The 14,147-nt window shown below is 40.5% G+C and overlaps 1 protein-coding gene across 1 annotated transcript in view; it reads right to left on the reverse strand.

Moving 5' to 3' along the window:
- Positions 1-3,434: 3,434 nt before the first annotated feature.
- The window catches only part of LOC121347397 (netrin-4-like), a 45,688-nt gene continuing 34,975 nt past the window's right edge, over positions 3,435-14,147 (reverse strand). The window contains exons 6-10 of the mRNA XM_041426043.1: positions 9,035-9,248; positions 8,265-8,401; positions 7,624-7,692; positions 6,309-6,479; positions 3,435-5,813 (exon numbers count right to left, since the gene is read on the reverse strand). Of these exons, the coding sequence (XP_041281977.1) occupies positions 5,677-5,813; positions 6,309-6,479; positions 7,624-7,692; positions 8,265-8,401; positions 9,035-9,248 (728 nt within the window). The 3' untranslated portion in view covers positions 3,435-5,676. The remainder of the gene's footprint in view (positions 5,814-6,308; positions 6,480-7,623; positions 7,693-8,264; positions 8,402-9,034; positions 9,249-14,147) is intronic.

Genomic DNA, 14,147 nt, shown 5'->3' on the forward strand with positions numbered 1-14,147 from the left:
TTTTGTTAACACTGATTGGATTTGAGAACTGTTCTGTGCTGTAAGCTGACCTCAAATGAATTTGTGGCTTGTGAAGATCAGTTGCTCCATCTTGTCAGATTTTTATTCTTGTCTTATTCTTTTCTCCGCAGCCCAGGCAGAAAGGCATAAAAAACCTAAGCTTTTTCAGTAGCTGTAGTAGACTGGATCATGAACCAGCAAATAAACATGAACAGCTATTAAAATATTTGAAAATTACATAAGAGGTACAAATAATTTAATAGTTCATTATTATTCAATATAAGCTATACTGCATTGTTTCTCTTTCTGAGCAAAAGATAGGCTGTGCGATTTCTATTTCAAAAGAGATTGTGGCTGTGGTTGTTTGGTTTTTTTCTCCTTCTGTTGGCTACCTCACCCAAAGCATAAAAAGGTTGTAGTGTCAGTAATGCAGTTCACAAAGTCCAGCAATGTTTAAACACTTGCCTTTCTCTGTGGGCAGCACTCTGGAGTGCCCAGCAGCATTAATTCTGTATTGCACTTTACAGTGTGTTTGAGGTGTTTGTATTTCAGTGCAGCTGTTGGATCCTCAGAAGAAAATTTGTAGGCAGTTAAGTGGCTGACAACAACTTTGTTCTGAGGGCAGTGATAGCAGGGACTCTAGGCATCGCTGCTTTCCAAAGAAACAAAGGGACGCACAACTTCTCAGTGTGGCTCTTTCAGGCACGAGAAGCCAAGTGCCAAGTTAACCTGAGTAAACTGGCACAAAAGCAGCAGCGATAATCTTTGGCACTGAGGCAGTTGGGCCATGCAAATGGCAATAGATGAGTACTGGGCACCAAATTAGAAAAAAATCACATGCACCCAGGCTTCTGATTGTTCAAATGGAAATCTAGTGCACTCTGTGAGGAAGCAAGAGCTGTTTGTCAAGAGGTGCCCTGTTCTAACAAGCTGCCTCTTCTTTCTTTTTTGCTGTGCTTTTCTTTCCCATATTGCCTTTGTGCTCTGTGTTTGGATCTATCCTTTATAACTATTTGTGTCATCTGTGTACAAAACATAAAATGCAAGAATCTTGGCGTACAGTGGGTAGGGATGTGCACCTAATGCTGACAGAGGGAACTTGGGGCATAATCTGATGCTTTGGAAGGTGTGTTCAGGATGGATTTGCTTCTTTCTGACTCTTGTGGCTTGGTAACCTGTTGTGCTGCATCCAGTACAAATATGAAATGTGTGTAAGGATCTTACACCAGAAACTGTGAAAAGCACTGTGTGATGTGTTTGAAGTGTTTTGAGAAAGGAAGTCGTAGCTTTAATCCTAAATAGTTCTTTGTGGAATTTTTTTTTCTATGTAAACTCATGCAGTTGTGAATACACAGATAATGTAACTCCTTGTTTCTGTTTCCTAGCACTGCTTCATTTGTCTGGTTTTCCTCATATATTTACATGCCCAAATCAGTGGTTATTTTAATATATAATAAAGATGATAAAATGATCCTTGGCAATATGTGACAAGCTTGTGAAATAAGCAGATGGTAAGTTGCATCTTTATTGTATGAATACAAAACTTAAGCTTTGCATATTTCTTGTTGTGATGTGTTTCTTATTTTATAAATAATATCTTGGTTTTCTGTCTGTCATCACTGAGCTGCTGGTTCTTGGAGAGAGAGAGTAGTAGATTCAAATGTGTTTGTGCAATTGTGTTTATAGAGTAATTTCATACTGGTTTTATGTTATCAGGTGCTTTTGTCAAGTCATAGGCACTGCTATGTCAAGTCACAAGTAGTTCTTGGGGCATAAAGAAATCTTTCATTATGAAAGAATTGCTCTTTAATTCTGTGCCCTTAGTTGATCTTTGGCCTACAAAAGCTTATGTGCTGAGTGTGATTAAATGTTTATAAAAAGTATAACTAAAGAAACTGTTAACAATACATGAAGCACTTCTGGATGTATTAGAATATCTTTCCAATCCAAGTTACTTAGCTCAAACAGTTACATATAGATAGAATTCCAATTGAATTTGCTCTTTTTAGTTTTAAGAATAAAAAGACATGGTTTTAATTGTATTCACCATTGCTCCCAAAATACTCCCTTGTACCATATTGCTGTGTAATACTTCAGCTTTTCAGTTTTAACCATTCTTCAGTTTTTGCATACCCTTGTTCTGGTGCACTGGACTGGGTGGACTGTTATCAGCTGGCTGCAGTTCCTGCATGGTGCAGGCCACAAATTCATATGTAACTTGTGGTAACTTGATTGTTAGGATGGGATTGTTCCTGCAATCCACTTAAACTTGAATCAGTGGTGCATGTATTACACACTTTGATATGGATAAAGATTGCCTCTAAAACTTTAGATGATCCATTAACGAAACATATATTCTAAAATGTAAAATATAATGAAAATAGTTAAAATTAGACAAAATTGCATTTTTAGAATTAAAAGTTACTCAGTAGTTTTTTCTGCTGTTCTCTGCAGTACAACCTGAGGATATTGCAGAGACCTGACTTCAACTTGTGTATATTAACTTTCTTAGAGGTATGGCCTTGCTTCAGGTGCAAAAATTTTTTTTTTTCTTTCTGCCTGCAAAAGGAATGATGAACAAAATGGTGGCTGGAAGGAGACGTTTATCTTGCAGGCCATTGTAGGGATCACTAGATCTGGGGATCTGGCAGGGCTGTTTTGGAAACAAGATCTATATCCTGTGCAGTTCTGACTGAGTATGCTTGTTAACCTGACAGCAGTGTCTCCTGTTTATCTGAGGCACTGATCTGATCACACCTCAATGAACCTACTTATTCCTAGGGAGGCAAAAAAAAGGAATTAGTGTGCTTCTAGACTCTTGTTTTACCTCATTAAAATTCTATCAGTGTTAGTGTGGGACAGTGTAGAGAAGCTACCAGCAGTTTGTCATTTATTCCTAGTCAGCTCTCTTCACTGGACATGATTTCATTTTGTTGAACAGGAGCCTGCCTGCAGTTGTTTTTCAAGTGCTTTTAACCCCTTTGGAGCTGATGTTGTTTTGATGATGGTGGAGCTTAGAGAAGACACACCCAACAGAGGAAGAGTAGAGGAGTGCAGCATTGATTATAGCACCAATGTTCATTTTTGAAATGGCTTATTGTAAATCAGTACTGATGATCTGTGAGCAGACAGCTCAGGAGGGCCAAAACAAGGAGCACAGGATGATTTGTGGTGACTCCACAGTGCAGATTAACCCAGATGACACAGCAACGATGTGAAGGGTAGGTGAACATAGGATGTGTTGTACCCTGAGTGACAGGTCCAGTTATTTGTTCTGAATGTTCCAAGTTCCTTCAGCTCCTAGAAAGTTAAACCATCCCCTCACAGTGCACTCATTCCCTTCATAGGATGCTGTATGGAAAATGGGTGTTTGATTTCTAAATCTGTGGTTCCAAGCTGTATTTCTACTAGCAGTAGCTATTAATGCTAGTAAATGAAGGTGTCAAAAAATAACTTTTATTCACAGAAGAGGCCTATGCAGATGTTCACCCTCCCCACAAAACCACCAGTCTGGCACAAAAAGTGGAACAGAGGTGTTTGCTTTAATATGGTGCTGACTATAAACCAACATGGAATATCCTCATTGTCATTAAATAAGATCCCCTACAGGTAAAATGGCCTCTGTTGAAAAGCACATTCCTTAGTTTAACTCTAAACCTACACTTGAATTTCATTTCTTGTGAGAGGCCCTCTGAGATTAGACTGTAAATTCATGTACAGGTCTTTATTGATATTTGAAAGAGAACTAGTTAATCTTTTTGTTGTGAGACAATTTCTGGAGACAGTAAAGAAAGCAGTTGCTGGGCTCCTAATTTCATAAGGCTGACATTTCAAATTCTGCCAAATGCCTTGGTTAAAAAGTGTTTTATTGCATTAATTAAATAGCTTGTTGGAGATGCCACATTGTTGGATACCAGTTTAGGTAACAACAAATAAATTATGAAATTAAATGGGGGAAAGCAGTGGAGGAAGGGAAATTTCCTGAAAAGGAGAGAGGAAGAAACACTAGAAACACTGTTTATGTCCTGTTAGGAAACAAATTGGAGCTTTTTTCCCCCTAAAGATCTGCCTGTCATCCATTTCCAAATGAGCTGAGGATATTTCTGCTTTTCAGTCAATGTGAAAGTCAAAGTAAAATAGCAGTAAATAGAATGGAAGAGGCTGAATTTTTACATTCTCATTGGTAAAGAGAACAAAATTATGGCCTAAGTTGTAGGCTGGACTTGCATTGTTCTGCATTAGTATTAGGGTTTCTGAGTGTCCCACTTACCAGTCAGACAGTGCTAAATGAAAACATCTCTTCTTCCCTAGGCGCATTAAAAATTAGACATGGAATTGAAACATGCAAAAGTAGCATGTGTGCTTCTCTTTCTCTGTAACTCCCTGAAAGAATATAGATTGATTAATTGTAGTTTTTTCTTAGTTGAAGAGAGAGTGCTCCAACCAACTTCATTTGGTTGTGAGTCCTTAAACAGGGGACACACATCTCAAACTTCAATTTCCTCAAAATTCTGTGTTAGGGAAGAATTTAAGTAGCTACCTCTTGATTGCTGTAGGGTAAAATTGATTTAGAAATAACGCTTTTGCAGAGCAGAACTAATTTTACCTGGAGTGCAGATGTTACCACTCCTGTACTTTTGCAGAGGGAGAAATAATCCTCAGGCACTACGGGAAGGAAGCAGAGCTTCAGCATCTTACCCTGAAGTGTGACCAGGAGAAATAAAGCACAATGAAAGCACTAAGTGCAATTGAGGGCCAGTGGTCTTGAGCACAGTTGGAACAGCCAGGTTGCTCTCCCAGAACTACAGCTTACCTCATTTGATACATGCTCCAGCCAATCCATTTACCTCCTGTTTCTGCTTTGTGGCTTTTGTAGTGTCACCATTTCAAATTAGAGCAGCTGCTAGTTCCTCACACTTTGGCTTTTTCCTATAATTAAGGCTTATTTGTAGTTATTGCTGTGAAACCTTTGTGGTGTTGCAGACTAAGTACTACAGCACAGAGCTGGATTTGGAATGGAGTTTGAGCCAAGGTGGTTTCTGCAGCAGAGCTCAGCACTAAGCATTGATGATAGCAGTGCACATCTCTAAAGGACAGTGTCCCAAGATAAGCCACATGTTTGTTTCTGGTAGGCAGCGGGATAATATTGTCTTCTAGAAAGCAGCCTATTATATTGGCATAATTACAGGCTGATGGTAAATCAGTTTGAGCTCTCTTGTATGCTTATTTAGTATTATGCCACTTGTAAAGCTGAAAGAAATTGCTGCCTTTTAGTGGTCACTTATTAAGAAAATTACAGTCCAGTAGTGAATGTATTATGAAAGCAGTTTATGCATATTAATATCAGACTCTGACCTGAAGTATGGAAACACTAGTCCGTATCTTTAGTTTTGCCTTGTAAAATGATTCTGGCTAGAATCAGGCTCAAGTGAAGAACTGACTTGTGATCTATATATGATGCACTAGGTAATTTTGTATGATACGGCTGTGCATTTTTTTTAAAAAAAGTAGTCATGTCCCGAGTTTCCTGTCTAAGCACATGAAAGGAGGGATGGCAAGTCTGCTTTCCTCGTTTCAGCTAGGAGCATGTTGAATGGGAATGTTTGAACTAACTACACCTTTCACTGCAGTGTTACTAAAAGGCAAAGTCCAGCACTGTAATTTCTGAAGCAGAAATTATTTGCATCCAGTTCGAAGAATATCTGATACTTGTTTTCCCAAATATGCCTTCCAGGGTTTCACCAGGCTGTTCATGTTCACGAGGAGTTTGCCAGTCCTAGAGTCCTCCTGGCCTGCTATGAGATAGTCAGTACCTAGTTGAAAAAAAAAAAAAAAAGAAAAAGGGAAAACCCTTAGTTAGCAAATAGAATAAGAAAGAACCAAACCAGAATTTCTTTATTTCATACGGATCTGGCATACAGCACCTTTGCCAATTTCATCCAGTTTATGCATGTGCCATCTTATGTGTATAAAATCTCTGTGCATACTGTCACTGCTGGCTCCTGGGCACACAGATTCACTGGTGTCAGGGATGTGCTCAGGGGTTACAGCTACAAATTGATTGATGAAATTTATTTAATTCCACTGAGGTTCAGCACACAGATCTGCTGGGATGTGGCAGCTGCTGCTCATGCCTTTGCCCCCCTCCTGGCCTTTACCACCCTCCTTGAGCACTGTGAGCTGGAAAGCAAACATGCTTTAGTGGGGATGAATCAAAGGATGCTGCCCCAGAAAGGCTGATCACAGCTGATATTCCCAAGCACTGTTAAAAGGGGAAGCAAAACCCCCAGTGAGTATTTTGTCCTTACCAGGATTGAGAATGGGACATGTACAGCCTCTGTTGGTCCAGGATTCTGGGTAAATGCTTCTGTTGCTCCGAGCAATTTTCACTTTGCCTGATTTCAGGACCTTCTTTACTTTCACAACAACTTCTGCATGGGTCCCTTTGTCATGAGCAGACAGGATTCTTGCTTTTATTACTGCCAGAAAACATGTCCGAATATAGACCAACAATTAATTTCTAAATGAATTTTGGTTAATGTTGCCAAAAGGTAGAATTTTAACAGCTTGAAAGAAGACATGAAAAATCCCCCAAAGTGCAATTGTACAGAAAGTACAGTGCTTGTCCACTTCACTGATGGATCTTTAAAATAAAACCTGCAAATTTTCTTTTTAAGTAGAATAAAAACTGGGTTTTTCTTTTTAGTAGTTACCTAATCCTTTTGCCATGTTATTTAGCAACTAGTTTTTAATGGGCTGATGTCAAACACTTGGAAATTCTAGGAAAGCACTTGTATGTCTATCAAAGGAAGGGTGTAAAACCCCAACCTGCAGCTACCAGCCTGATTTCAAGCACTGATTTTACACTTTATATTTCCAGTTAGAAAACGTTATTGCTTTGCTTTAACACTTGTCTCTTGAAAATTCTGTCCTGGGAAAAGGGACTGTCTACTGGAAGGAAGTAAAGAAGTTTCCTATTAGGCATGTCACATGACTAAAACTCCATGATTGCACAACAAACCAGAACTATTTTTGGTTTTGTGGTCCAACACCTGGTTGCCATGATTAATTTCTGTTCCTTTTAATTTAGTAGGATCCCATAACTTTTTAGCATGACAGGCTCATGTAGATCAGCCCCTCAAGCAGGCTTTGTTGTCTCCTGCCACAAGCACATCAAACCTCTGAATCCCAGAGCTTGCCTTTCTTGGTTCATGTGATGGCATGAAGCAGGTGTTCATAAACAACAGTTTTAAATACAGTCTAGGTAAATGAGCTATTGGGACCTTCATAATGACTGCAAAAGCAAGGGCATTTCAGATGTGAGGTTTTTTATAATTTTTTCTTGATGTAGAGGCCAATCATTCCACTGAGTATTATTCTAGCAACCATCGTGCTGTAAAGAGGGAAATGAACTGGGTGGAAAGGAGACACTACAGAGCTTTGCATGAAAAACACTTTTAAGTTCTGATCAGAAGTTGGACATGTCACTAGACAAAAAAGGCAAAAGAAATCCTACCTCTCAGGACTTTACCAATCCTGTCATTTTTCATAGCTATCAGCTAACAATATGCATACAGGAACATTGTGAAATGATCATAGCTTGGGGGCATGTTTCCCACTTACCATAGGCATATTTCATTTGGCAGAAGTCACTGACACTTCCGAGCACCTTCTCCTTGCACACACACTTTTCTAGCAGGGAAACCCCAGAACACAAAAGGTTGGAGAAGAGCCAGGGCATGAGAGAAAAAAGAGCAAGCGATCATCAATTATGAAGTTAAATATCTGTATATAAGAACCTTGTGAATAAGTTGGAGAGTGAGCTCAGTTATTTGCAAATGTGTTTCTTGTTATATGATAAAATAATTACTCTGAAATCTTATCAGCACTGTCAAGTAAAATGCAGCCCACATGAGGTCTATTGTACAGTTAATAAACTGGTCCTAATGAAGAGATTTGGAAGAATCAGATCCAGCTGTAAATCATGTAAGTAATGAGACCTTTGTTTGATCCCATAACCTAAAAAATGCTGATCCTTCCTGGTGTTAATGCAATATCCACCTCAGAAAACTCAAGTTGTGCAGTAAGTGGCACTGTTAACTCTGCCAAGCCACCGGTGATGGCAAGTGCTGATCTTTACAGGGCCGGCAAAACTCAGAACTATTTAAATACTACAGACAACCTGGAGATAAGTGGAGCAGATCCAGACAGGGTGGAGGGTTGAAAGAGCTGGCAACTGAATGTTCCCAACCTCTGGGCTGTACCTGGGTGCCTCAGTGCAGAAAATCCCTGCTCATGGTCATTCCATTTCCACTCCTCTTCGCTCTCGTTGCTTGGCACTTGGACGAGGTCAGGGATTCGTCCCCCGATGGGGACATTAAAGAAGGGCTCACTGTCATAGCTGGGGGACACACAAACCACAGCATTGTGTTAGGGCACCACAGGAGAGGGAAACAAACAAACAAACAGCTGCCTTTGGCTGTGCCCAGACTGATGAGCTTGCTTTCTTCAGGCTGGGAGTGCAGATATGAGCGAGACTTCATGCCACATAGAGAGATCACAAGGTCTAGGCTTTTATTTAGGCCTCCCACTGCTGACTTAGCATTTTTTAACGCACCTATAAATTGGGCCTTTTTTGCTTACGTTTGTTTGTTTTTAGGGAATTATGTAACTTAGTGACCACTTGTTGATGTTGCTGGGACCTGTAGAACTGCAATTGCTCCGCAAATCATTTTTCCCTCGAGGCAGACTCTTCTGACTCTTCCATCTATTTCCAAAGCAAAGACTTGTTTAAAGACCCTGACATATTTCCATGGGGTTGTGGAAATGACTTATTACTGCAAAGATTAACCTGTGCAAGACTGCCTTGAATAATGCAGTGGACTTAAAGGTGTAAATATAACCTACAGAACCTTTTATGATTTACAGCCACCTTTTCAAATGATTGTGCACCCTCGAATTTTTCTTATTGCTCCAGAATTTGTTTCATTTCAGAGTCCCATCTCAGAGTGCACCCAGAGCAGAGCTTCCTTACCCATTGAAACACGTCCCAGTGCGCTGGTCACAGTCTCCGGCGCAGTCACAGGGGCGACAGCCGCTTTCTCCAAAGCCCCAGTAGCCCACGAGGCACCTGTCACAGCTGGGACCTGCCACCCCTGGCTTGCAGTAGCAGAATCCTGTCCGGGGGTGGCATCTCCAGCTGCTGCTGAACGTGGTGTTGGCTGAACCCATGGGCTGGCAGGCACAGGCTGTGGACACACAGCAAGAGACAATTCAAATGATGTGCCATGGGGTCAGCTGCTTAAGTGACATTTTTGCAAGGCTGATGTACTTCATGCCCCGTAGTTTTAAGTCAGAACTAGTAAACATTGCATTTCAGCCTACATTCACTTTTTTTTTTCTTTTTAGTTCATTAGACAAAGCAAAACAAGTACAACTATGAGCATTTGTGTATAAAAGTCAGCCCTTTTCTACTACACAAATTGTGACCACACAGGGTTTTCAAGTGATACCAGAAAGCCTCCTCTGTGTGTTCATTTTTAAAGGGGCTTGAAGGTGCCCCGTTAAAAGTGTTTTGCAGAAACATTCACTAGCAAGGGCAAGGGAAATATTTACAGCTATTGCCTACATTGCCTTTCCTCTAAACACAGAGATCACAAAACTGCTGTTTTCTCTGGGGTAGATGCAGATTATATAGGTGGTTCAGATGACCTGAAGCATTTTCAATTTTTGCCTCCAAAGAGCGCACAAATTTCCTTAAATTCCTTTCTAAAGTGCTAAACATTACACCATGCAGTACTGTATGTGCTTAAAGAAACTGATAATTTATTTTTTTTACAAATGCATGAGCAGATTTTTTCAAGGAAGGCTAGCAGAATGAGAGAAGACCTCTAAACTTACTAGATGTATTTTACATGTAGCTGAAAATGAGCAAATAGGAGGAAAAATCTCAAAATCTTTCAAATACTGTTGCCAGTTTCACACCAGCCTAGCAAGTCAAGGCAATTTGGCAGGAAAACAGATAGTTACAGCTCCTTTGGGCATCTCTTCCTGCACAGACAATAAATTGCCATAATCCCACAGCACTGGTACATTCCTGATGTGACAGCATCAGGGAGGGATGTACAGAGAGGTGCAAGCCAGCACAGTTGACTCCTCTCCATCAGGGCAGAGCCTGGCTGGGATGCCAGCAGCTCTGCAGAAGTAAAATACAAGCAGTAAACAAACCCACTCATCTCTGATGTTCAGACAAGTTTGATCAAAATGAGAACTGAACTCCAGGCCTTAGTATTTCAGCTCTCTTTTCTATTAAGAATGCAGTATGCCCTGACTTTCACTCATAGTGCACTGAAAAGATAATGCCTCACTACTTCATCCATCTGGAAGAGGAAAGAAATAAAAACTGTGTGGGTAAGGCCTGCTTTTACAGAGATTTTCAGTTAAATGTTGGACACCCAAGGTGTTTAGATAGCTTGGATCAGAGGCCAGCCTTTTTGGATGATTATTTGAACCAAACATGATCTCCAAAGCTTTTGAAGTTTGCCCATCATTGTTTCTGATCAAACTACTTTTCTTCATGAGCTCCCAGATAAGAGACTAAATGAACACTCTGATCCCACACATCACTTTTGAAGAGGAAAGGGGCAAATATATGACTAAATAAAATTTTAAGTATAGCAGGGACAGATTCACTTTCATCTGCAACCTCATATTTGAAACTCAGGAAAAGAAAATACCTTTTGAAAATAGTACAAGAAGAAGGGCAAGCAATTTTCTTTAAAGGGCATTTCTCTTATGATCTGTTTGCCATATAGTTATTTTTTCCCCCCAGTGCCCTGTGTTCTTTTTGCCAATAATTTCAATAATATTATTATACTGCTGTGGATGGATCTGGGCCTGTTGTGCTCAGGGGACTCTAGCACAACAGCCTAGGGACAGAAAAGCCACGTGCTGCCATGGGCAATGTGCTGGGCACAATGGGCAGGCTGGTGCAGGGCAGCAGCCTCCCTGCTTGCCACAGGGCAGCCTCGACTTTGGGAGCAGACCCAGGGCTTGTGCTGTCAGTTCTGGAGAGCAGGTGGAACACTGAAGTGCTCATTAGCCCTGACAGGTTCAAAGGAAGGTCTGGTTTTTTGCTGCTAAACTTGATTTCACCCCCACCCCATTTTTGCAGGGCTGACTACATCACCCTAAAAAAAGAGACTCTTTGTCAGTCACTGAAAACAATGGATGTCATAGGTATGGAGATAAGGACGGGAAACACCCTTCCTTCACTGCAGACAGGTTTGAGACACAAGGAGTAAGACTTTGCCAACATCACGGTTACTTGGATCCAGGATGGTTTTCACTGTAATATTGTAATATATAGGATCTGCCTGTGGAGTTTTCACTTAAAATGCCTTAGATTTCTGCAACCTCTGGATCTGTCTTTATCCCTCTTATTTCTAGTTTTTGGGTTTCATCAGTGAGAGTCACTTAACAGATGGGCAGCTCACATTATTAGCCTATCCTATCCCCAGCTGGGACTGGAACCTGATTCAGGAAGATGAAACTTCTCCTACCCTATTCCAAAGGGAAAACGTTACAGCACAGCGACTGAAAGCACTGGTGAAAGCTGATGAGGAAGCAGAAAACAAAAGTGCCTTTTCCTTTTAATTTTGAGGCTACAGTTCAATAAAAATAGTGTTCCCAGATGAACTGTGGGACATATTCTCAAGTTCGAAACTGGAACAGCTTCTGGTGCATCAGAAAGCAAGCTGAATCAATACATGTACAACACTTTCAGATGAGTTATACAAGTGGCTTACAAACTCTTTACTCAGTCTGTGTTTATTTAGCATTTCAGCTTGGGTGGGTGCATTGTCTGGCTTCCAGAGTATTACAGCCAAAATCCCAGTTGTGCATCTAAGGTAACTCCTAAAATAAGAGCCCACATGTCACATGCTGAAGGGGCAGCTGTGGCTGACTGGGTTTTTATCTGTTTAACACTACCATGGATTTGCAAATAAACCTCACTATGAAAGAAACATAAAAGCAAGTTTCCAAAACCGTACCCTTTAACATTTTCCAATATTTGACAACCTTTTCCCCGCTGGTTTTTGCTTCTTTTCTCTTGGCAAACCCTCATTTTCTCTCCATCCACCTCCCTGTCTAACAAAACAGCAGCCAGTGTGACAATGGCCTTGTTTGTCAAAGGCATCATCAATTATGTTAGGGACGGTGTGCAGACAATCCTGGCTCAGAGCTGGGCAGTTTATTTTGGTTCTCCCCTTGACAGTAGCATAGTGAAAAACAATTTTACTTTAGAGTTGCCTATTGGTCACAGAGTGTCACAAAGCATCCTCTTACCTTTTAGTCTCACTCCCATACTAAGTTTTTGTCAGACACTACTGTAAAAGGGAGGAGACAAGAAATAATGAAAAATGAATAATTCATACTGCAATCCCCACTCAAGTCCCTAATAAATCTGTCTGCCCTCAGCACAGCTGTTTTCCCATGTAATTAGACACAGATGTAAAATATAATATTGGTTGTAACAATATGGTCCCAGCTTACAGGAAAATACCAGGTGCTCCAAGTAAGTCAGTGGCCTATGAGGTATCTTAAACTTTTGTCTAATAATGCTGCATAAGATATAGCTGTGAGCAGACTTGCTATTTGATTTTTAAAAAAACTGGCAAAATAAAAAAATCAAACAGTCTTTTGAGTCTGAAATATATACATGTGCATCTTGGGAGTATATGATCAAACCAGTGTGATTTTTAAAGCATGTCAGGTGTGGGAATGGACTCTGCCAATGATGTTTCTTAAATGAAGGAAATAAGATAGCTCTGTGTGTGGTCAGGGCTGATTAAGACAGACTTTGAACCAAGATGTGATGGGGCCTTTGTGATATTAGAATTAAAAGTTCACTCCCTCTGCTCAGAAGTAAAAGGATGAGAAGCAGAGCCTTTCATACCATGTGTGTGTGCATGTGCATCTAGGCACATTTTAATTTTCTAGCCTTGTTCATTTGAGTAAAAAAGCTTGTTTTCCTGGAGACCCTTTTTAATGGGTCTACATGCCTGCATTACTTTTAAGCTAAGCAAAGGGTGAGTACAAAAGATGGTGCCATTTCAGAAGGATCCCTTAAGCCTTGGAATAAGCCACAGGAAAGAGCCAAGGATACAGCAGCTTTTCTAACCATTGGTTAGGAAACAATTAGGCTTTTGAGTCAAAGCTCCCATACAAACTACTTAATCCTGTGTTGTCACCCCCAATAACAGGCAGGTGTGTGCCTTGCTCAGGGACTCTTTTCAGCCTTTTTTTCTTTTTAATATAGATCTAAGCAGTGTCCAAACAAGGCTCTGCCCATGACCCTGCTCTCTCATTCATCCCAGCTGGTAGGAACAGGAGAAGCAAAGGGATCAGAGGCAGGCTACCTCTGCAGACAAAAAGGAATAGCAGATTCACACTTCCATATCAAATTTCAGCAGATTTTTTTTCTTCTGAGAGAATGTCTTTGCAGTCTCATACTGGAGGGTCAGCTAAGGGTGGTTTAGATAGTGCCAGGAGATCCAATTGTTATACAACTTTTTTTTTTTTTTTTTTCAGAGCAGATGAAGAGAGAATGCTATTCATTATTATGACTAATGCTTAAAGACTGTTTCTGGGCCTGGGCAGTGTCCTGTTAACTTTCTGGGAGCCTGAGGGGGATGTCACAGCTGAACCTAGACTTTGCTCTGGATGGCAGAGCACTCTTCAAGCGTGCTTTCTCAAAGGATTAGCACAGCATTTCATTCAGCTTTTTCATCAGACTTCCTTTCCCAGCTCAGTATCTACTGTACACAAGGGTCAAGTTTTTTTTCCTCTGAGCTCAAAATGGGAAGATGGGCACTAGGTTGCACTCACCAAAACCACTCATTCAGTCTGCTGTTTGCAGTTTATTGCTGCTTTTCAACACTTGCTTATTCCGTGGGTTTTTAATTTAGTGTTGTTAGTCTGACACTCTTTGCATGAATTTCTCAAAGTGAGACGATGCCTTGGAATTGGTACACTTAAATCCTAAAAAACATGTTAATCCAGAAGTGGCAGCTCTTCAATTTATAATCAGCAGGCTGAGGTATGACAAAAATCTATCTGGTGTTCTCATATATTGTCTAATATAT

The sequence above is a fragment of the Onychostruthus taczanowskii genome, unplaced genomic scaffold, assembly GCF_017590055.1.
Source record: "Onychostruthus taczanowskii isolate IOZ18803 unplaced genomic scaffold, ASM1759005v1 scaffold9, whole genome shotgun sequence".
In the NCBI taxonomy this organism is placed as follows: Eukaryota; Metazoa; Chordata; class Aves; order Passeriformes; family Passeridae; genus Onychostruthus; species Onychostruthus taczanowskii.